The sequence below is a fragment of the Lemur catta genome, chromosome 11 (assembly GCF_020740605.2).
Source record: "Lemur catta isolate mLemCat1 chromosome 11, mLemCat1.pri, whole genome shotgun sequence".
Classification (NCBI taxonomy): Eukaryota; Metazoa; Chordata; class Mammalia; order Primates; family Lemuridae; genus Lemur; species Lemur catta.
Genome location: NC_059138.1, coordinates 19,373,823 through 19,399,899, shown reverse-complemented (window position 1 = coordinate 19,399,899; position 26,077 = coordinate 19,373,823). Strand labels below are relative to the sequence as shown.

At 34.9% G+C, this 26,077-nt stretch overlaps 1 protein-coding gene across 4 annotated transcripts in view; it reads right to left on the bottom strand.

Annotated features, from left to right (window-relative positions):
- COPG2 (COPI coat complex subunit gamma 2) overlaps positions 1-26,077 on the bottom strand; it is a 129,646-nt gene that overhangs the window by 59,858 nt on the left and 43,711 nt on the right. For all 4 annotated transcript variants that reach the window (XM_045565481.1, XM_045565483.1, XM_045565482.1 and 1 more), the window contains exons 9-11: positions 25,044-25,201; positions 2,011-2,144; positions 1,369-1,436 (exon numbers count right to left, since the gene is read on the bottom strand). In XM_045565481.1, coding sequence (XP_045421437.1) covers positions 1,369-1,436; positions 2,011-2,144; positions 25,044-25,201 — 360 coding nt within the window. The remainder of the gene's footprint in view (positions 1-1,368; positions 1,437-2,010; positions 2,145-25,043; positions 25,202-26,077) is intronic.

Sequence of the window (26,077 nt, the reverse complement as noted above, 5' to 3'; positions counted from 1 at the left end):
GCTTCTGCATTTAAACATGCAAACTCCAAACTGGATTACCCATGGTCACTAAAACAGGTCTGTCATTCTGCTTCCTTGCTTTTGTTGATGTTGTTCTACCTCTCTGCCTATCCCAGTATTGGTACAGAATCCCTTACCTACAATTCTGAAAAGTTGAAAACACTCTGTCAAACTATTGGCATCAAAATTCATTTAACAGCAAAATATGACCCAAACAAATATAAATAAAACTATTTAAGTCTTAATTCATTTCAGAGAGGACAGTCATATGTTTTATGCAAAAATAATAATGTATCTTAATGGTGGGGTGCTGCTCCAGGCCCACTGGGGTTAGTACATAAGAGATAACACCATATTACCTTCCGAAAATTCACAAAAAAGTAAATTCTGAGACACGTTTGTTATCAACTCTTTAAAATACAGTCTGAATTATTGTTCTATATAGACTTCTCCCATGGCAGCTCTAAACCTCTCTCTTCTCCAGTTGTTCATACAATTAACTTGTAACTGATTATGTACTGCCTTATGAGAAGTCTTCTACTATATTAACATTTTATTTATAATTTTTATGGTTAATTATTCTGTGTTTCTGTATTGTATCTTCTAAAATATATACTGTCTAACATGGTAGCCAATAGCCCATGTTACTACTCAAAATTTGAAAGGTGCCTAATCCACATTAAGAGATGCTGTAAATATAAAATACATACTTGATGTCAAAAACTTGCGATATGTCAAAATATCAGTATCTCTTAATACTGATTACATGTTGAGAAGATTTTTTAATATATTACAGTAAAAATGTATTATTAAAATTAATTTTACCTCAAAAAGTTTTTATGTGGTTACTATAAAATTAAAAATTACATATGTGACTCATATGGGTTACTATTGGACAATGCTGCTGTAGACAGCACTGTGTGAGAGAACTTTCTTCAATGATAGAAGCATTCAATCTCTGCACTGTCCAATATGATAGCTACTAACTACATGTGGCTATGAGCACAAGAAGTGTGACTAGTGTCACCGGGGGACTGAATTTTTAATTTAATCTAATTTCAATTAATTTAAATTGAAATAGCCACTTGTGGGTAGTGGCCAGCATATTGGACAGTGCAGTTCTTGAATATAAAATGCTTAGAAGTCAGAAATGAAGGCTGTAATCTTCAGCTAAATAATAATAAAAATGGTCATTCCTAAAGCCACAAATACAAGTGAGGTATTGTAGAAGTGAAGCCTATAAATCATACATACTAACATTAGAGAGAAAACCAAATGCTTCACGTTTGTTTTCCAACCAAACACAATATATATACACAATATATATAACTATTGATTTAAGTCAATAGTTAGCAAAGGGACATCTACCTTGTTCAAGGTCCTCACAGCTGCATATCTCAAGGCTGGCTTAGGAGAGCTACAGAAAAGCTGAAGAACTGAAAAACAAAAAATTAAAAAACCCACTATAAATATTGCTCATTTCCTCATACATCATATAGCTGAAAATATAGTATACAATGAATCATATTCAAAATATGCATAAGGAAATACAATCACAGCATCAAAAATTTACATGAAAAATATATCATCAAAAACAGAAAAAGCATTTTTTGTTCAGCTATAAAAACTAAATTAATAGGAAACAAAGTTTACTCTTTTTTCTGAAAGAATTAGTATACTCATTAGTATTTGAATTTAAATGGTAGAAATATTGGCAGTTGTGAGAGCAAATGGGCTTTTTAAACATTAAGGAAAACTGAAGATCTTAAAGTTACTTGTCTTCTATGTTAAATTTTTTCAAAAGTTTTATATGGGGAAATAGAAACTTCAAAAAAGCAAGTAATACAGTAAAGAAGAACTAAAACTTCATATAAGCTATCAGAATGTAAAGTCTGTAAGTACAGAGCTAAGTTTCAAAAATTATTCTTAATACCTATTCTGCAGACCTATGGAACTTAAAACAAAAATTTAAGAACATAAATAAAAATCAGCCATCAATATACAACTAACCTGAAACAGCAGGTGCCAACTCTCTTGCAGTACAGTTAGGAAGATGGATAATAGCTGAAGCAGCTTCATAAATAACCATTTCATGTTTATTTCGCAAGCAGCTCTCAATGAAATCAAAGAATGGACTTCCATGGCTGCCGATAAACATACATAGGCCATTATTTAGATATCAAATAGAAAGGCAATAAGCATAGGGGTTAAAGCCACAAACAGATTGAGAAGCATTTCTGGAGTGGTGGATAAAGGCATCTGAAAATTCACTTCTCCAAAAAGCAATGAGAATACTGGCAAAAACTTTCAAAATCACTTTTTCAGAACCCTAAAAATTAATCAAAGACTTGCAAGAATTCTGTGAGCATTTTTCAAGAAAAATAGCTGAATTTTGGTGAGAATAGTGAGCTTCCTGGTGTTTTAACTTGCACTGTTCCCAATTTCCACCCTCCTCTTCCCAGTTCCATAGCAGCCTTGGAAACCAGTAGCCTTAGAACCACAGCAACTGTGAACGCCAGCAGCCTAGCAGCCACTGGAAGAGGTGAAAGCCTCACCCCCAAAGACCTATCGCTATTTGACCTGCCTGGTGCTCCCTAGAAAAGACCATTCACAAGTTAATCTTTCATTTCACCTGACTCAGAGCTCATTCAGTGAGGAAAGCCCTGTTCCCAGGGAGTTTGTCCAAAAATACCAGTGGTAATTAGTTAATACTTCATCTGCCAGAAGCAGAAATTCTAGTGGGGACAAACAAGAGGCTGGCCAAAAAATTAAAAAAACACAAAATATGGGGAATGAGGTGTCCTTAGAGGGATTTGAAAATTTTTGAAATATTTCTGGGGATCTAGAAGGCCACGTGCATATGAGGGCTGAGCAAATGTTGAGCAATGACCTGACAAAGCCCTGATGTCTTACCTTTGCTTGACTCTAAGGCTCTGTGCAAGTAGGAAGTGAAGGCTAAGGCAGAGCTGTAAACTGCTGGGGCATGGAAAGCATGCCCCAACACATGTGTGCCTCTTGGAAAACGATGGGAGACATGTCAGCTTAAACTGTTTAAGAAAATTTCTGTCAAATCATTATATGATGACTCAGCTAATCAAACAGAGCCTTCAGTGGCTATAACATGATATGAAGCCTACAGTCCAGGAAAGTCACTAAAAAATGACCAACAACAAATAACAACAGCAACAAACTCTGGGGTTGAGGGAGGGGGAAATCTGATTACCAGTGTTGCCACATTATATTATTTAAAATACAATGTTTTTGACAAAAAAATTATGAGACACATAAAGAAATAGTGAAGTATGGCCCACATACAGGGAAAAAAAAGGTCAACAGAACTTATCCCTGAGGAAGCCCAGCTGTTGGACTTACTAGGCAAAAAGTTTAAATCAGCTAATATGTCCAAAGAAATAAAGGAAATCATAACTAAAAAATTAAAGGGAAGTACAACAATGATGCCTCCCCAAAGAGAGACTACCAAAAAAGAGACAAATATGATTTCTTTTTAAAAAAGAAACCATATAGAAATTTTAGATTTGGAAAGTACAATGACTGGAATGAAAAATTCACCAGAAAAGTTCAATAGCAGATTTTTAGTGGTAGCTGAAAGAACCAGAAAACTTGAAGATAGGTCAACTGAGATAAAACAACTGAAGAAAATAAAGAAAAAAAAAAAGAAGGAAGAAAAATGAACAATACTGTGGAGACCTGTGTAATATGACTACAGTTATCAACATTTGTATGATAGGAGTTTCAGAAGGAAAAGAGAGACACAAGGGTGCAAAAGAAATATCTGAAGAAACAATGGCTGAAAATCACCCATATTTGATGAAAAACATTAATCTATGCACCCATGAGTCCCAGAAAATCTCAAGCAGAATAAATACAAAAAGATCCACCATAGACACACCATAGTCAAATTGTTGAAAGCATAGATAATGAGAAAATCTTAACAGCAGCAAGATAAAAACTACTCATTATACTGTACAGGGAAAAAAATCAATACAATTAATAGCTGACTTCTCATCTGAAACAACAGAAGGCAGAGAGACTAAAATACCATATTAAAAGGACTAAAATGAAAAGACAAGACTTTTCTATCTAGCAAAACCGTCCTCCAAAAATGAAGGCTAAAACAGACATTCTCAGATAAGCAAAAACTGAGAGAATTCATTGCTAACAGATTTCCTTCACAAAAATACTAAAAGAAGAATACTTTATACTGAAAGATGGTCTCCAGGCAGTGACATGAATAATCAGGGGAAAATAAACAGCACCAGAAATGGTAAATGTGTGAGTTGATATAAAAGATTTTATAGATACATTTTTCTCTTTCTTAACTACTTTAAAGAAAATAAAACTGTATAAAGCAATAATTATAACACTTTATTGTTGAATTTATAACATATACACAGGTAATACACATGCCAAAATGGGAGGGAGGAGGAAATAGAGTTACATTTGAACAAAGATTTTATGTTACTGAAATTTAGTGTTAATCTGAAGTAGATTATGATAAAATGTATATTATAATCCCTAGAGCAACAATTAAGAAAAACTTTTTTTAAAAAGTTAAAATATTTTTAAAAATAATTTTTATCTCAAAATATTAAGGGGGTACAAGTGTTTTTGTAACATGGATGAACTATAAGAGTCTCATGCTCTACCAACTGAGCTAGCCGGGCGCTTTGTGGATGAACTATAGAATGCCAAAGTCAGGGCTTTTAGTGTGCCTGTCACCAGAACAGTGTATGTTGTACCCGATATGTAAATTTTTATCCCTCACTCCTCCCAGCCTCCCCCCTTCTTAATTTCCAATGTCCTTTACACCACTTCATGACCATGTGTACCCATCATTTGGCTCCCACTTATTGGTGAGAATATGTGGTGTTTGTTTTTTCCATTCCTGAAATACTTCACTTAGGATAAGGTTCTCCAGTTCCACCCAGGTTGCTGCAAATGACATTATTTCATTCCTTTTTATGGCTGAGTATACACCACATATTCTTTATCTACTCATCAACTGATGGGCACTTAGGTAATTCCGTATCTTTGCAACTGTGAATTGTACTGTGATAAACATTTGGGTACAGGTATCTTTTTGTTCTTTTTGATATAATGACTTCTCTTCCTTTGGATAGATACCCAATAGTGGGATTGCTGGATCAAAAAGTTAAAATACTGACAGAGGTATTAGAATGATACATTAAAAATATTTATGTAACACAAAAGAAGGAAATCAAAGGGGAAGAGAGGAATAAAAAAGACAGGAGACTTACACAGAATAAATACCAAAATGGCAAAAAGTAAATCCAACAATATCAATAATTACATTAAATGTGAATGGTCTAAACATCCCAACCAAAAGACAGAAATTGTTATACACGATTAAAAAACAAGCAAGATCCAACTACATGCTGTCTAAAAGTGACACACTTTAGATTCAAAGACATAAATAGGATGAAATTTAAAAGGCAGGACAAGATGGGCCGGGCATGACGGCTCACACATGTAATCCCAGCATTTGGGAGGCTGAGGCAGGAGGATTGTTTGAGGCCAGGAGTTCAAGGGCAGCCTGGGCAACACAGTGAGACCCTGTCTCTACAAAAAAAATAAATTATATAAAAATATTAGCCGGGCATGCTGGCACATGCCTACAGTCCTAACTACTTGAGAGGCTGAGGCAGGAGGATTATTTGAACCCAGGAGTTCAAAGTTACAGCTATCATCGTGGCACTGTACTCGATTCTGGGTGACAGAGCAAGACCCTGTTGAAAGAAGAAAAAAGAAAAGAAAAGAAAAGAAAAGAAAAGAAAAGAGAGAAGAGAAGAGAAGAGAAGAGAAGAGAAGAGAAGAGAAGAGAAAAGAAAAGAAAAGAAAAGAAAAGAAAAGAAAAGAAAAAAGGAAGGAAGATGGGAAAAGATATGCCATGCAAGCAATAACCATAAGAGATCAGGAATGGCTATATTAATAGCAGACAAAATAGAATTTAAGATAAAAATATTATACAACATAAGAGAGATATTTCATAATGATAAAAAGGTCAAAACCTCAGAAAAATATAACAATGATAAACATATACCCATTTAACAATAGAATTACAAAATACATAAAACAAAACTTGACAAAGAAGAAAGGAGAAATAGATCATTTAACAATAACAGTTGGAGATGTCTATAGCCACCCAATAATTGATACAACAACTAGACCGAAAATCAAGGATATAGAAGACTTGAACAACATGATCAACCAACTCAGTCAAAGTGATTATGTAAAACATTCAACCCAATGACTATGAAATACACATTCTTTTCCAGTACATATGAACCATTTCCAAGGACAGACTAAATGCTAAATCATAAAACAAGTCTCAATACATTTTAAATGATAGAAATCATACAAAGCATGGTCTCCAACCACAAATGAATTAAATTATAAATCAACAGCAGAAATCAGAGAAATCCTTAAATAACTCAAATGGGAAATAAGAAAATATTTGAAACTGAATGAAAATGAAAACACAACAAATTAAAATTTATGGCATTCGGCTAAAACAGTGCTTGGAGGGAAATTTCTAATTTTAAAAACTTTTATCAGTAAACAAAAAAGGTCTCCAATAACCTAAGCTGCCACGTTAAGAAATTCGGAAAAGAAGAATAAACTAAGTCCACAACAAGCAGAAGAAAGGAAATAGGCCGGGCGCTGTGGCTCATGCCTGTAATCCTAGCACTTGGGAGGCTGAGGCGGGTGGATCGTTTGAGCTCAGGAGTTCAAGACCAGCCTGAGCATGAGCGAGACCCCATCTCTACTAAAAATAGAAAGAAATTATCTGGCCAACTAAAAAAATATACAGAAAAAATTAGCTGGGCATGGTGGCGCATGCCTGTAGTCTCAGCTACTCGGGAGGCTGAGGCAGAAGGATTGCTTGAGCCCAGGACTTTGAGGTTGCTGTGAGCTAGGCTGATGCCATGGCACTCTAGCCCGGCCAATAGAGCGAGACTGTCTCAAAAAAAAAAAAAAGAAGAAGAAGAAGAAGAAAGGAAATAACGATTAGATCTAGTAAAGATTAGATTGATTAGTTAATGGACTGGAATACAGAAAAATAAAATAATAGGGAAAAAAAATCAGTGAAACCCAAAGTTGGTTCTTTTTTTTTTTTTGAGACAGATGTTGCCCGGGCTAGAGTGAGTGCCATGGCGTCAGCCTGGCTCACAGCAACCTCAAACTCCGGGGCTTAAGTGATCCTACTGCCTCAGCCTCCCGAGTAGCTGGGACTACAGGCATGCGCCACCATGCCCGGGTAATTTTTTCTATATATATTTTAGTTGGCCAGCTAATTTGTTTCTATTCTTAGTAGAGATGGGGTCTCACTCTTGCTCGGGCTGGTCTCGAACTCCTGACCTCGAGCGATCCACCCGTCTCGGCCTCCCAGAGGGCTAGGATTACAGGCGTGAGCCACTGTGCCCAGCCCCAAAGTTGGTTCTTTGAAAAGATCAACAAAATTTACAATCCTTTAGCTAGACTAATCAAACAAAGAAAAGAGACATAAATTACCAAAATCAGAAATGAAAAAGAGGACACATCACTACTGACCCTAAAGAAATTAAAAGGACTATGAGAAAATACTATGAACAAGTATATGTCAACAAATTAGATAATTTATATGAAATGGAGAAATTCCTGGAAATAACAAACTATTAAAACTGACTCAAGAAGACACAGAAAATCTAAATGATTTCTAATGAGTTAGTTATTATAAATCATCCCTCAAAGAAAGGCACAGATCTAGATGGCCTCACTGGTTAATTTTATCATATATTTAAAGGAATAATACAAATCCTTCACAAACTCTTTCAGAAAATAAATGGAAAAAGAACATTTACTACCCAATTAATTTTATGATGCCAGCATTACTCAGATAACAAAGCATGACAAAAGTTTCACAAGAACAGAAAACTACAGAACAATATCTTTCCTAAAATAGACATAAAAATCCTTAACAGAGTATCAGCAAATTGAATCCAGTAATATACAAACAGAATTACACATCATAATTAAGTGACATTGATCACAGGAATGCAAAGTTGATTTAACATCAAAAAATCAATTCATGTTATATACCACGTTAATAATATAAAGACAAAACCCGCATAATCATCTTAATGGATGCAGAAAAAACAATTCACAAAATCTAACGCCCACTTATGATTAAAAAAAAAAAAAAGCTCTCAAAAAACTAGGGATAGAAGAGTATGTCCTCATCTAGATAAAGAGTATCTTCAGAAACTCCAGAGCTAACATCATGCTCAATGCTTTTCCTCTAAGATCAGGGATAAGGCAAGGATGTCTGCTTTCACCACTTTCACTCAACCATTGTACTGAAAAGTTCAAGCCAGTGCAATAAGGCACAAAAAGAAATTAGAGGCATTCATTTTGAAAAGGAAGAAGTAAAACTGCCTTGTTCTCAGATGATATGATCCTGTACATAGAAATCCTGGGCAATACATACACACACACCTTCCCCCACACCTCCACATACACACACAAAGAACTAATAAATGAGCATAGCAGGGTTACAGGATAGAAGATCAATATGTAAAAATTACCTGTATTTCTACATATTGGCAACCAAAATTCCAAAATGAAATCAATAAAATAATTCCATTCATAATAACATAACAATAAAATATTTAGAAATTTAATAAAAGAAATGCCAGATTTTTATACTGCAACTATAAAAGCTTTCTGAAAAATCTAAGTAAATGGGGAAATAGTCCCTGGTCATGGATTGGAAGACTCGATATTATCCAGATGGCAACTCTCTCAAAATAATTGGTTTAAAATAGATCTATTCCTATCAAAATGCCAGTAGGCTTTTTGTTGTAGAAATTCAAAGATGATCCTAAAATTTATATGGATATGCAAAGGACATAGAGTAGGGAAAACAATTTTGAAAAACTTGTATTTCCCAATTTTAAAACTTACTGTAAAGCTTCAGTAACCAATATTGGTTATTCATTTGGTAATTATTTTGGAATTACTCAATTGGTATTGGCATGTTAACAGATAAGTGGATCAAAAACAGAACTGAGAGTTCCATTACATTCACGGTCAGCTGATTTTTCAACAAAGACAATTCAAAGGGTAAAAAACAATTTTTCACCATATAGTGCTGGGAAAATTGGGAAATGAAATTAGACCATTATATTGCCAAATGCAAAAATTAAACCTGAATTGGACTACAGACATAAAATGTGAAAGTTAAAACTATTAAACTCCCAGAAGAAAATATTGGGGATCTTTTTGACCCTGAGCTGGGCAAAGAGCTCTTAGATGCAACATCAAAAGCACAATTCCTCAAAAGAAAAGTTAGTAAGTTGAATTTTATCAAAATTATTCTGTTAAGGATTACTGTGTCTATATCAGGAGAGATATGTAGTCTTGTGAAATTTTTGTCAGGCTTTCTTATCTGGGTTATCCAAATAATCACATATTTGATAAAGAACTTGTATCCAGAATGTGTAAGGATATCTTCTAATTTAATAAGAAAACAGACAACCCAATTTAAAAATGGGCAAAAGATTTGAATGACATTCATTAAAAAAAAAACAAGCTAATAAGCACTTGAAAAGAAAATAACCACTAGTCATTAGGGAAATGGAAATCAGAACCAGAATGAAATACCATTACACACCCACTAGAAAGGCTATAAACAAACAAACAATACCACATGTTGGTGAAGATATGGAAAACTGAAATTCTCATACCTAATGTAAAGTGGTGTGGTTACTTTGGAAAATTACTTTGGCAACTTCTTAAAAAGTAAAATATAAACTTACCTTATGACCCAGTTATTCCATTTATAGGAATCTTCCCAATAGAATGGAAAAGTATATGTATACACAAAGATTTATATGAACATTCATAGCAGCATTATTCATAATAGACAGAAATGGAAATAGCCTAAGTGCCAATCAATTGAGGAGCAGATAAACAAAATTTGGTATATTGTTACCATGTAATATTATTCAGTCATAAAAAGGAATGAAGTACTGATGCATGCTGTGACATTATGCTAAGTGAAAGAGCATAAAATTAAAGAAGTGAAAGATGCATAAATATGGTTCTATATATATGAAATGTCTAGATAGGCAAATTTATGGAGGCAAAAAGCAGCTCAGTGGTTGCATAGGGTTGTGGGTAGCAGTGGGATTAATGGCAAATGAGCATAAGGAACTGTTTGAGGGTGATGGAATATGCTAAAACTAGATTGTAGTAATGGCTGCACCACCTTATAAACTTACTAAAAGTCAAATAATTGTACACTTATAGTAAGTGGATTTTATCATCTGTAAATTATACCTCAATAAAGCTGTTAATAGAGTATCACTAATATCATATTAGTTGATTAAAATTTAAAATACTGTGGTCTTTTCAGCTATGTATTAACAATGCTGAACAGAAAGCCCAGATCTAAGTAAAAATACTCATTTCCACTTGCTAAAAGTTGTCAACAATTAATAGAAACAAATTACTTTAAACTGATAAAAAACTGATAATCTGAAGTTGATAAACTAAGATAATGTGTCATTTTAAGTATTTACAGTATCCTCTGTGCGGTTCTTTTCCTTCCTTCCCATAAGTGGCACCAAAGGTAACTTTTTTCAATTCCATCAACCAACTATGATTGATTCCAATCAATCAACTGTGCTATTAACCACAGTTATTAACCATACACTCTCACATAATAGTACCACAAAATTCTTGCATTTTAATAGCAGTTTATACATTAAATATAATTCCTATACTTTAATATTATTGTCACAAATTCTACTATATTAAAAAATACTATTTAACAAACAGAAGGCCCTACCCTCAATAGTCCTAAAATCCTTTTCAATATTCAGTTGGATATTGTTGCTATAAAAATCATTCTGCCAACATTAAATGAAAAAGAAAACATAATACTTGTTTTTAAATAAAAATTTTAATTACACAGTAATATTTACCTTAAATATTTTTAACTTAAATTCACCTTTTAAAATTCAGAACATAGAGACAGTCCTTTTTGACAGTCATCCCAATGCAGTCCCCTTTTCCTTGCTCTCCCCAAAGACAACTACTGTAATGAAAATTTATTTATCTTTCTAGATATTTTTAAAAAATCTTCATACACACACATATATACACAGGAAGAATCTATGTTCAGTGTGTAGTTGTTTTTCTTTTGTAGAAATGGTGTTAGGCTGTACATTTATTTCACCTTGTTTTTTCATGAAGCAGTATTTTTTTGAGGATAGAACCATATAATTAACATGAGATATAATTAATTCCTGATTAAATGTTTTATAATATCCCATAATATGACTAAGTTTTTTGTCCAATCTTTTATTGCATAGATGTTGAGGATATCTCTCAATAATCTGATATTATAAATAATACTGGAATTGACATCTTTGTATATTTTTCCTTGTAAACATATACAAGTGTTTCTTTATGGGCAGATACTTAGAAGAGAAACTGCTGGATCACAGGCAATGCACGTGTTTACTTTTTAAAAGACACTGCCAAATTACCTTCCAAAGTATCTGTACCAATTTATACTCTCAGCAATACGGTACGAGAATACCCACATTCTAGCCAACATTTGATACTACGAAATATTTAAAATCGGGCCAATCTAATAGATGAAAAAATGGTATCTTGTTTTAATTTGCATTTCTCTAATCAATACTGAGGTGGTGCTTCTTTTTATATGTTTATTGACAAATGTATTTCCTCATCTGGAGCTTCCTGTTATTAATCTTTGCCAAATTTTTCTATCAGGGTATCTTTTTTCCCATTGTAGAAGTTCTTTATATATTTGGATACTAGCCGTCCATCAGCAGCAAATGTTATGTATAGCAAATATTTTCTCCCAGTCCATTTCTGTGTAACTTCATGTGTGTTTTTTTTATTACAAAAGATGTTAAATTTTTATTGTGGTAAAATTTATCAATATTTTCCATTATTTTTGCCTACCAAAAGATTATAAAATATTTTTCTTATGTTTAGCTTTAATTGGTTGAAATTTTGGGGTTCTATGTTTATTTAAGCCTTCAATGCACCTATAATTTCTCAAGGTGCTGCAACATTGGAAACTAGTATGGACAGACTAAAATTAAGCAACATTAACAGATTAAAGGAAAAAAATCATATGATCATCTCCATAAATGCAGGAAAAGCATCTGACAAAATTAAAAATCTATTCATCATAAAAATTCAGTAAACTAGGAATAAAAAAAACTTCCTTAATTTGATGAAGGATATTTTTTAAAAATCTCATAGAGCAAACATCATATTTAATGGTGAAACATTGACAATTATTACTTTTGAGGTCAGAAATAAGATCAAGATGCCACTGCTGTACAACATGGTGCTGGAACTCCCAGTCAGTACGATAGAGGGAAAAAAGGTATGGGTGAAAAAAATCAACACTGTCATTTTTAAATGCCATCTATAATAATATACATGGAAAATCAAAAAGAATTGACAAAGAAATTATGAGAATTAGCAAGTGAGTTTAACAAGTGAGAGCTAAGGGTCATTTTGTCTCAAACTGATCTGTTGGCCCTTTAGAAAAGCAGTTGGCTTCCTATTAATCTCCATAACAACTGGACTCAGCCAAATGTGTAAGGCAGTCAATTCTGGTCATCCACGAAGCCTGGACTCCAGCTCCTTCCCAGCATGCCAAGGGAGAGGCTAGTACTTCCCCAACCATGAAGGCTGACAGAGATTCCTGCTACTGGCAAACTATGTCATGCACTTGCAAGATTTGGATCTCAGCCTCTGATTATTCCAGAGAGGAACTACTTACCCTCAACATTTATGTTAGGCTGTCAAAATTGGGCTGAAACCCAAATTATGCCACATTGTATTGCTTTTGCATCCTACCCCTGATCATAACAGTGAGTAGTTGGAGCTTTTGTACTTAATGCAGTTTAAAAACCAGAAACCCAATGATCATAAACCCTATCTTAGGATGTGAAGTGCCCTGCTAGACTTCTCAACACTGACCTGTAAAGAATGATAAACAGGGGACCAGTACATATGGTATTACTCCAGTCTCTCTGAGTTTCCCCCAGTGAATATTACTTCAGTAGGCTTTGTATGAGTTCTGCTTGGCCATTGTGCTTAGTTACATAAAAGTTGTCACAGTAAACTGGGCATCAAGTCAGGTTTCTACTATGGGTTTCTGGAAGTAAACCAAAGAATCGGAGTAAAAGACTCATTCTGGCATTCTGTCAGCATGCTCAGTCACTGGGATGTCTGATCACAAACTGCCTATGGGAAATAGCTCTAAAGTTCCAATGAATGAAAAATCTGGCAGGTAAGAGTGTCCAGGTTAGAACTTCTTGGTTATTGATGGCCTTGGTGGGAGTCTCCCAGGAAGGGGCAAACTTCACTGAAGGGAAGGCTAAGCAATTCCTGATGAAATTATATAAAAACACACAGGGAATACTTTTACAGAAGAATAAAGGAGGAAGATTTTCTCTAGCATATAACTACACTGATATAAAGCTATTATAGTAAGGCAGTGTGTTGCTGGCACATGCACAGAAATGCGAAGCAGTGGAGAGTAGGAGCCCAGAAATAGACCAATGCATATAAGGACATCTGACTTATAACAAAGCTGATATTGCATAGCAGTGGGTACAGACATATATTTCAACAATTGTGCTGAGGCAATTGGGTATTCATATGGAAAAAATGAAATTGCTACCTTATACCATATCCTAAAAAGCAATTGTAGGTAGATGATAGACCTAAAACATGAAAGTTGAAACTAAAATGCTTCTAGAAAACATTATAGAGAATGTACTTATGAACTTAGGGTAAGAAAATTTTTCTTGAGCAAGACACCAAAAATATTATTTCTAGAGTAAAAGATTGATAAATTTGACCTCATTACATTTAAGAAGTTCTGTTCATCAAAAGATACCAAGAAAGGAAACAGACAAGATGGAGTATGGAAAAAGCTACTTGCAACACACATGACCAACAAAGGACATACATTTAGAATACATAAAATTCCTAAAATCAGTGGGAATAAAGCAGATAACCCAGTAAAAATCTGGGCAAAACTCAAATAGGTTTTTCAATAGAAAAGATATCCAAATGAATGGTAAACATAGAAAAGGCTGTCCAACTCATTAGTAATCAGAGAATTACAAATTAAAACCACAACAATCTGACAACGGTACCAAGACAATTCAACGGGGAACAAACAGTCTTTCATGAAATAGTGCTGAGACAACTGGACATCTACATGCAAAAGAGTGAAGTTGAACCCCTACCCCATACCATACACAAAAATGATCTCAAAATGGATTAAAGACCTAAATATAAAAGACAAAACTATAATATAAACCTCTTTCTTAGGAATAACACCAAAAGCACAAGCAAAGAAAACAAAGATAAATTAGACTTTATCAAAATTAAAAACTTCTGTGCTTCAAAGAACACTATCAAAAAAGTGAAAAGACAAGCCCAGGAATATGAAGAAATATTTGCAAACTGTACATCTGATAAAGGTCTAGTATCCAAAATACATAAAGAACTATTACAATTCATCAATAAAGACAAACAACCTTATTTTTTAAATGGGCAAAGGTTTTGAATAGACATTTCTCCAAAGAAGATATACAAATGGCCAATACGCACATGAAAAAGTACTCAACATCATTAGTCATTAGGGAAATGAAAATCAAAACCACAATTAGATTCACACCACCTTCTCATACTTACTAGGGTGGGTAAAATAAAAAAGACAGACAATGATGAATGTTGGTGAGGATGTGGAGAAATTGGAACTCTTATACACTGCTGAAAGGAATGTAAAATGGTATGGCTCCTTTGGAAAACAGTTTGGTAGTTTCTCCAAGAGTTAAACAGAGTTACATTATGACCAGCAATTCTACTCCTATATATGTACCCAAAGAACTGAAACATTATGTTCACATTGAAAAATTAGACATGACTTAGCAGCATTATTCATAAGAGCCAAAAGTAGATACAATCCAAATGTCCATCCACAGATGAATGGATAAATAAAATGTGGTATATCTACACAATGTAATAGTATTCTGCTATAAAAAGAATGAAGTACCAATACTTCTACAATACAGATGAACCTTGAAAACATTACACTAAGTGAAAGAAGCCAGAAAAGAAAGACCACATATTGTATGACTCCATTTGTAAGAAATGTTCAGAATAGGCAATCTATGGAGACAAAAATAGATTTGTATTTTCCAGGGGTAAAGAGAAGGGGAGAATAAAGAAAGAGTATTAATGGTTTAGGGATTTCTTTTTGGGGTGATGAAAATCTTCTGGAATTAGTGGTGGTGGTTACATAATTTCATGAAGATACTAAAAACTACTGAACTGCATACTTTATAAAGGTGAGTTTCATGGTTTATGAGTTATATCTCAATTAAAAATTTCAAGATACCTCCTAGATTAGAAAAAAATTTTAAAGTTTGACCGTACCATGTCTTGGCCTCAGAAAATCTCATGCTGCTAGTTAAAATATAAATTGGCACAATCATTTTTAAAAAAGTCTGACATTACCTATAAAGAGATACACACCTAATAATCTAGCAATTTCTAGAGAAATGTATACTGATATATACAGTAAAGCTATGGTAACAGTGTGGTATTGGTACAAGTATGCCATTTATGGCAAGTTTTATTCATAATTGCTAAAACAGAAAACAAACCAAATGTCCACTAATAGAAGAATAAATAAATAAACTGGGAAATTATCAAGGAAATATAAAATATAATTTAAATGAACTAGAGCTATAAGCAAAACCAAGGGTGAATCTTATAACAATAGCAAGTGAAAAAAATGAGACACAAAATGCAGCATGATTCTATTGACAGAATGTTCAAAACAGGGCAAAACTAAACTTTACTGTTTAGGGATGCATGCACAGGGGGTAAAAATCTAAAGAAAAGCAAAAAAATGACTACCATCAAAACAAGGTAGTGGTCTCCTCAGGGGGTAAATAGTTATGATCATGTAGGATACATAAAGCATTCCTGAGGTACCAGAAATGTGGATGTGGTCATTATATGAGTATTTCATAGCAACTACATATAATGTACATAACTGCAAGCTTTATGGACTTTTCTATATGTACATTATATTTCTCAATTGAAAAATTTTAAAGAATTAATATTGTATATTCTTTCTTGGATGCAGGATTCTAAATAGGAGGACAATTTTGTTATCAGTGATGTACAGATAAATTATAGTCTTACATTTTTATACTTGATAGTTTCTGAGAGAGTTGTGTTAAAGTCTCCCATGAACAGAGGACTTAATTTCCTGTATCTTTTTAAGATTGTTCTTTATATATTTGAAACTACATTGTTAAGTGTATACAAGTTCATTCCTATTATATTATTTTTTACAAAATTACTTTTGTCAAAATATAAAATCCCACTTTGTCATTTTTAATGCTATACACCCTGATTCCTATTCTGGTATACACATACATACACACACACACACACACACACACACACACATATATATATTTTTTTTTTTTAGACAGAGTCTCACTCTGTTGCTCAGGCTAGAGTGCCGTGGCATCAGCTCAGCTCACAGCAACCTCAAATTCCTGGGCTCAAGCAATCCTTCTGCCTCAGCCTCCCGAGTAGCTGGGACTACAGGCATGCGCCACCATGCCTGGCTAATTTTTTTTATATAGGTTTTTAGCTGTCCAAATAATTTCTTTCTATTTTTAGTAGAGACAGGGTCTCGCTCTTGCTCAGGCTGGTCTCGAACTTCTGGCCTTGAGCGATCCTCTCGCCTCGGCCTCCCAGAGTGCTAGGATTACAGGCATGAGTAACCACGCCCGGCCTCTGGCTTATATTAATACTGTTACACAGCATTTGTCTGTGTGTGTGTGTGTGTGTGTGTGTGTGTGTGTGTGTATCTAGTATATATTTTTTGATATATACTATCCCTGTCATTTTGTTTATAAGTGCCTTTTGTAAAGGCATGTCTCTTGTTTTATTTTGTTTACATAATCTTTTAATAACAGGCAAATCCATTTATATTCATTATAGTAAACATTATGTTTTGTGTGCTAGTCAGCCTTCAAGATGGCCCCCCAAAATCTCCACTTGTAAAAAATCCACATCCTGTATGGACATTATACCAGGGTTTGTCTGTGTGACCAAGAGAATACACCTGCAGTGATGGCATGTCACTTTCAAGATTAGGTTATAAAACTCTGCAACTTCCATCAGGTTCTCTCTGTCTCTCTCAATTCACTTGCTTTGGGAGAAACCAGCTGCCGTGCTAGATATTCGGGTGGCCTAAAGAAAGGATCTCAAAGTGAGAGACCGAAGCATCTGGTCAACAGCCAAGGGGGAACTGAGGCTTGCCAACAACTATGTAAGTAAAATTCTACATGGATTCTCCAGACCCACATGATTGCAGCCCTGGTCAACAACTTGATTGTAAATGGACCCTGAACCAGAACCAGACAATTAAGCCTCTCCCAGATACCTTGACTACAGCAACTGGGGGATAATAAATGTTTCTTATAAGCTGCTAAGTTTAGGGCCAATTTGTCATACAGCAAGAGATAACTCATATATTTATACTTACTTCTACCCAATTTACTTTTTAGTTTCTGTTTATATGTTTCACCTTAAATACTTTTCTCCTCAACAACTTTCAAATTTTCCTTGTTCCATTCTTTCTCAACATTTTGAAAGCATTACATTCAATTTACATTCTTAATTACTAACCCATATATTTTTCTGACAAAGTTTAATATTACTCAACACCATATTTTCTTCCTGAACAAGATCCCCCACACACATCCATGCTTTTACTTCCATCTAATACCACCTTCTATACCATTATTTATCACGTTGCCATCCTCTGGAATTTTAGAGCTTGTTACTAATTTTAAAAAGTTAAAAAATCGGCTGGGCGCAGTGGCTCACGCCTGTAATCCTAGCACTCTAGGAGGCCAAGGCGGGAGGACTGCTTGAGGTCAGAGTTTGAGGACTTGAGCAGGACTGCTCAAGTTTGAGACCAGCCTGAGCAACAGCAAGACCCTGTCTCTACTAAAAATAGAAAGAAATTAACTGGACAACTAAAAATATATAGAAAAAATTAGCCAGCCATGGTGGTGCATGCCTGTAGTCCCAGCTACTCGCGAGGCTGAGGCAGGAGGTTCACTTGAGCCCAAGAGTTTGAGGTTGCTGTGAGCTACACTGACGCCACGGCACTCTAGCCCTGGACAACAGAGACTCTGTCTCAAAAAAAAAAAAGTTAAACAATGAGTGCGATGTGCACTGTCTAGAGGATGGACACGTTTGAAGCTCTGACTCGGGGTGGGGGGGGTGGCGGGAAAGGGCAATATACGTAACCTTAACTTTTGTGCCCCCACAATATGCTGAAATAATAATAAAATAAAATAAAAAAATAAATCTTTAATCCACTTTAGAAAAAAAAATCATTGATTTAGAATTATCAGCTTTTATACTAATTCCATTATTCAATGTTATCTCAAATTTCACTATTGCCTTCTGATTATCTATTTCTTCATGCTATAGCTAATATATGGATGATTCTTACAAAGTCACTGGTAAACTATGGTAAACCCTTATGTTCAAAATATCATTTACCCTCACTATTGCACGATAGTTTGGCGAGGCATAGAATTTTGAGTGGCCAGTTATTTTCCCACAGCACTATGAAGGCCTGCTTCATTGCCTTCTTGTATCCAGTGTGGCTGAGAGAAATCTGAAGTAAAACTATGGATCAAATATCTTTATTTCCAAATGACCTTTGTCCTTGATATTAAAAAAAAAAAATTCACTGTGTGAATGTGCTTGCTTATCTTTGTCCTTTGCTTTACTCAGCATTTGGTTTATTTTTTTTAACCTGAAGATTATACCTTTCCCAAGATCTGAGAAATTGTCACTCATTTAAAAAATTAATTTTGTATTAAATTATAATAAGAATATAGAAAAGTACATGAGGTAGCTATCATGGACTGAATATTTGTGTCCCCCCAAAATTCATGTGAAGCTCCAATCCCCTCTGTGGCTGTATGTGGAGATGGGGCCTCTAAGAAACTAATTAAGGTTAAATGAGGTCATAAAGGTAGGGCCTTGATCACATAAGACTAGCGACCTTATAAAAAGAGATACCAGAGAGGGCTGGCTGGCTTGCTTGTTCACTTCTCTCTCTCTCTTTCTCTCTCTCTCTCTCCCCCCACCCACCCCAGACACATGCACTGAAGGAAGGCATGTGAACATACATCAAGAAGGTAGCCACCTGCAACCAAAGGGGAGAGCCCTCACCGCTAGAAAGCAACCCTGCTGGTACTTTGATCTTTTCCTTTCCGGCCTGCAAAACCGTGAGAAAATAAATTACTGTTGTTTAAGCCACTCAGTCTGTATTATTTTGTTATGGCAGCCCAATACTAACACAGTAGCCAAACTTGAAAATGACCTCCAATAATTCTTGCTTCCTGCTATTAGTTCCCACTAATATAGCTTTTTTTTTTTTTTTTTCCCCGAGACAGAGTCTCATTCTGTTGCCCAGGCTAGAGTGCCATGGTGACAGCCAAGCTCACAGCAAACTCAAACTCCTGGACTCAAGCAATCCTTCTGCCTCAGCCTCCCGAGTAGCTGGGACTACAAGCATGCGCCACCATGCCCAGGTAATTTTTTCTATATATTTTTAGTTGTACAGCTAATTTCTTTCTATTTTCAGTAGAGACGGGGTCTCGCTCTTGCTCAGGCTGGTCTCGAACTCCTGACCTTGAGCGATCCACCTGCCTCGGCCTCCCAGAGTGCTAGGATTACAGGCGTGAGCCACTGCGCCCGGCCTAATATAGCCTTTTATCCAACAGAATATTGCAGAAATCCTGGCATATAGCTCTAAGACTAGGTCACAAAAAATTTGTGCTCTTTTTTATCACTTGCTCTGGGGAAAGCCAGTCACAGTGTTGTAAGGACATTCAAGCAATCCTATGGAGAAGTTCACATGGCAAGGAACTGAGATATCTTGCCAATAGCCTGCATCAAGACAGCAGTGAACTACCTTGTCAGCAGATTTTCCAGCCTCCATCCAGCCTTCAGATGACTGCAATCCTGGCCAACATCTTGACTGTAACCTCATGAAAGACCCCAAACAAGAACCAACCAGCTAAGATATACCCAAACCCCTGACCCAGAGAAACTGTGTAGGAAAATAAGTATTTATTGTCCTTTTAATCTAGTAAATTTTAATTTGTTATGCAAAAATAGATAATACAGTGTATAAATCATAAATGAATTATTATAAACCTAACTTGACAAGGAAAATAAATATTTCAAGTCCTCTAGAAGCTCCCAACATGCCACCTCCTAAGCCCATGCTCCTACCTCAAAGACAATCACTATACTAAATACCATAGATCAGTTGTGCCTGTTAAGTCTGAAATTAACATAAACGGAACTACACAAAATGTATTCTTTTGTGTATGACTTCTTGGTAAGATTTATCCATGTGGTTGCATTTAACAATAATTGTTCATTTCCATCATTGTATACTATTTGACTGTATGAATATGCCACGATTTATTTTTGATTTTAGCATTGATGAACATTTGGACTGCTTCCATTTTGGAGCCATTATGAATAATAGTACTGTGTCATTTTATGGTTGACCCTTAAACAACACAGGGGTTAGGGGTACCAACTTCCCATGCAGCTGAAAATCCATGTATGTAACTTTTGACTCCCCAAAAACTTAACTACTAATAGCTTACTGTTGACCGGAAGCCTTATCAATAACACAAACAGTAGATTACCATATATTTTTATATGTATATGCTGTATTCTTACAGTAAAGTAAGCTAGAGAAAAGAAAATATTATTAAGAAAATCATAAGGAAGGAAGAGAAAACACATTTACTATTCATTAAGTGGAAGTGGGTCATCATAAAGGTCTTCATCCTCATCATCTTCACATTGAGTAGACTAAGGAGGAGGAAGAGGAAGGGTTGGTTTTGCTGTCTCAGAGGTTCGCAGAAGTGGAAGAAAATCCACATATAAGTAGACCCATGCCATTCGAACCTGTGTTGTTCAAGGGTCAACTGTGTGTGTCTTTTGACATACAAATGTATGCCTTTCTGTCTGGTATTTGTAAGAAGCTGACTGGGATTCTGACTAGGGGTTCGTGTAAACCACAGGTCAACTTAAGAAGATGTGATGCAGTATTAAATATTCCAGTTTAAGAACGTGATATATATACCCTTATTTATTCAAGTCATACTTTAATTAATATTTTATCATTTTCTGTGTAGATATGTATATAATTCTTGGTAGATTTATTTCTAAGGATTTTATTTTAGTACAACTATAAATGATACCATCTTTTCAAAATTTTATCTTATTGATTGGTTGTTGGAATAATAAATAAAATTGATTTTGGAAATTTGCCCTCTATCCAGCAACCTTGGTAAATATATGTATCAGTTCTAATAGATAATAGATTATTTTGCATTTTCTAAATATTTAGTCATATTGTCTGTAAATAAAGACAGTGTTGTCTTTGAAATCTTTAGATATTTAATTTCTCTTCACTTAGTACACTAAGAAGGACTTCTAGCAAAATACTCCTTAAAAAGTAGAAATAGCAGACGTCTCTCTCATTTACAACCACAAGGAGAAAGCCTTTAATAGTTCACCAATAAGCATAAAGCTTACTGGAGATTTTTTTATACTGTCATCAGAATAACGATGTTCTCTTCTAGTCCTGGTTTGCAGAGATTTTTAATCATGAATTGCCATTAAATGCTACCAACTGCTTTTTTTGGTACCCATTAAGATATTATGATTCTTCCCCTTTATTTTTTAAATGAGGTATATTATGTTAATTTTTGACTGTTAGATCAACCTTGTACTCATAGAATAAACCACTATTGGGAAATATTTGTTCATTATTTCTTCACATAACTTTTTTTGCTCCATTCTCTCACCTTTCCTTCTGGATTCAAATTACATATATGTTAGGCCACTTGATATTATCCCACAGTTCTCTGAGGCTTTCTTTATGTTCTTTAATTTGTTTTCCCTCTGTTCATCAAATTAGTGACTTTCTATCGCTCTATCTTCAGATTAACTAATTCTAACTCTTTCTCTCTTTCAATTGCCATCTCTAATCTACTGTTAAGTTCATCCACCAAATTATCCATTTCAGTTATTGTCCCTGTAGAGGCAGAATGGCCCCCTCAAAGATGTCCATGCCTTCACCCCTGAAACTGGTGAATATGCTACATTATAACATGGCAAAGAAACTTTGCAGATATAATTAAGGTTATGCACCTGGATTATCTAGGTGGGTACAATCTAATCACATGAGCACTTAGAGATGTAGTGAAAGAGGAGGCAGAAGAAATTTGGCAGCAGGGCAAGCTAGAGAGATTCAAAATGCAAACTCAACACACCATTCCTGGCTCTGAAATGCACGCGTCGACACGCAAGGGACGGAAGAGAGGTCTTTAGCTGCTCATTGAAAGTATGAGAAGGAATGCAAGCAGCCTCTAGAGGCACAGGCAAACCCCTGGCTAAAAGCCAGCAGGAGCCTAAAACCTATAACCACAAAAAAAGGAGTTTGGCCAACAATTTAAATGAGATTGGAAGTGAATTCTTTCCAAAAACCTCAGTAAGCAATAGCACCACTATAGTGCAAACACTTTCACTTTAGCCCCATGAGACCTGTGTTGGACTTCTAACCTACATATCTATGAGATAATAAATGGATATTATTATGAGTTGTTACATTTATGGCAGCAATAAAAACACACACAGATTTTGGTACTTTTAAGTGAAGTGCTACTGTAACAAATACCTAAAATTGTAGAATTGCCTTTGTAATCAGGCATTGAGTGGAAGCTGGAAGAATTCTGAGGAACATGATGAACAAAGCCTAAATTGCTTTGAACAGAATATTACTAGAAATCTGGTCTTTCAGGACACTGCTGGTCAGGGCTCACAAACTACCTGTAGAAATCTTGACTTGGAAGATACCGCAGAGAGGGCTGGGAAGTGAGATACATGTTATTGTAAACTGGAGAAAAGTGGATCTTTGTTATGTATTGGCAGAGAGCTTAGTGACTTTGTGTCCTGCAGTTATTTCTAAAGCAGAACTTGTAAACAATGAAGTTGGATATTTATTTGAGGACATTTCCAAAGACGAAGTTGTGACCTGGTTTCATCATGCTGCTTACAGTTAAATGTGAGATGACAAATTACACCTATGGACAGCAGCTTTGGCCTGTGCACGAGTTCTAGCCTGCCTGTGATCTTCCTTTCTCAACAGCCTGCCCTATGGATGCTGGACTTGCTTAGCTAGACCCCAAACTGCATACACCAATTCTTTGAATCTCTACATACTGATGTCCTCTGGCTTCTGCTTCTCTGGTTGAATCCTGAATGATACTGTACTTTTAAGCTAAGCTATAGAATTTCTATTTAGTTCTTTTTTATAGTTAACATTTCCCCTGTTCATTCATAGCTATTTTCCATTAAAGTCTTGGATAGATTTATAATAGATGCTTTAAAGACTGCTAATTCCAATGCCTGGATCATATCATGGATTGCTTTTTCTCTTTACTACTGGTCACACTTTCTAAATTCTTTGTACTTCTAGCGATTTTTTTACTATATGCTAAACATTGTGAACTATATATTTAAAAGACTGTGGAATTTAGGGTGATTGTATCTTCAGCAGGCAGCTTGGCTGGGATCAATCTGCAAACTTTGTCTCCCCCACAGTGACTTACAGGTGAAAGGTGAATTCTCCATTCAGTTCCTTCAGCTTACAACTACTGATTTTTGGCAGTTTCCTAGAGTCTTCTCCTGTATATGTATATTTCAGTGGCAAGTCAATGATTTTTGCAGAGTTTAAAATTGATTTTAAGACTTACCTCTTTTGTGGCTCCCTGCTTTCCAGGATTTTCACCCTAAGTTTACTGTGCTCCGATCCCTCTGTCCAGTAAATATTGTGGCTTTCTGCCACACCTAGGAATTGTGAAATGCCCACAGGAGAATAACCAGAAATACTCAAATTTCACCCAGCACAGCTTTTGTCTTTCAGGTATCATCTTCCCTCCAGTTTTTGCCTACTTTTCACCACTCACTAGTACTTTCAAATAGTTGTGGGTTTTCTTTAGGGATGCTTATTTTTGTATTAATGATATAATCATTATTTGTGTACTGCACTACCATTACTGGAAGCAGGAAGCATAATTAAATATTTTTAATATTCCATTCTATCCCCCAGTGTTGACATTTAAGATCTATATCTCTTAGGTTTTTTTTTTTTAGTGGTTATAATATGCATCCTAAAGAGCTTACAATATTCAACCTTATTACAGTATACCATCAAATAATATATTACTTCATAAGCAATATAAAAAACCTTACAAATATATAATTCTATTTTTCTCCCTCATGCCCTTTATCTACTATTGTCATATACTTTATGCCTACATATAGTACAAGCACCACAATCTATTGTTATTTTTAGTGGGAATTTCAAAATACTTTAAAATACTGCTAATGCATACTTGGTAAGGTCATATATGCCTCAGACTCTCGGAATGATCCTGGGTAAATCATCAAATGCAGAACTTCAACATTCTCTTTTATAAAAATTAAAGGGATAGAAAAGATTCTTAATGTCCCTTCCAGCTTTCATATTATCTGTATATCCTATGACCTACAAATACTTTTTGTCCAATATCAGTTTTTTAATGTGTAATTAACAATCATAATCTAGTAAGTATATATGTAAGAGCATACATTAAGGTAGAAAAGAGTATTACTTGGAATCCATGATTTTTTTAAATTTGTAAAACATCAGACTCATCTTTAAAGTCAGCACTGCCCAGAAAATATTCATAAAGGAAATAAACACTGAGGTATATTAACTTGCAATGGAGAATGACTCAAGTTTAAGTGAAAATACTTACCCATCTTCAGTTTCTTTTAGTAAGCGACTAGCAATTCGGATTAGCATGCAGTAAGCAAACTGTGATTTGAGACCAGATTTAGCAAACTTATTCAACATCTTGGAAACAGCAAGACGATCATTCTTTCTAAGGTGATACAGGACCCCCAATGCATGGTACTAAAGAACAAGAAAAAGAATGGATCACACATATTAGAAAGAAGATAGAACATACAAAAATAGAATCACACTAAATTGAATATTTTTAATAAAAAGATATCCAAGTCAAATGCACACAAATAGAATACCTTTTCACATTGAATTAAATACAGTAAAGATTAAAAGGATGGGGGTTTCTAATATATCCCCAGAAGCTGCAAATTCAGACTGGACAAGTATGAAGAAGGCAACATACAATCTGAAGATGGCTCCAGCAGATTCAACATTGACTCACACATCCTCAGTACAAAGGCTCTCAGTTCCAAGTCTTTACCAGTGTTACATGTCTCTCTTGGTGGCTTTAAATCATCTGTGGCCACCTTAGTAGTTAAAGCATTAATCTCCTAAAGTAGGATAAAGGAATGTCTTTATCATGACACCTCATATGAAAACACATTGATCAGAATTAGGAGAGTAAGAGTGTTTCCTAAGGGAAAAAATTACTACTCAGTTGCCTCGTAACTGAATGTGCTAACATGAGAGTTGTAAACAATGAAAGGGCATAAATAAATACCCTCTCAAATACAATGGCGTACTTTACATAAAATTGCCAGTTAAGAATTTAATCCTGTTCCTCTTTATGAAGAATAGCCTAATAAATACCAAAAGGAAAGCTTTTTTGACAAAATGGTTTCAAAGTTTCACAAATAAAAACTGTTCCTTATTATTTTTATAACATCTAGAACCAAGGCTTGTGAAACTTGGAATTGAACATCTTTTTGCACAAATTATTTTTCAGATAAAAGACTGCAATGCACTGTGAAGGACCTTTAGAATGAGCATCTCAATCTACTACTGAATATAAGAATCTTTTCTGAATATTCTTCAGGAGGTCAT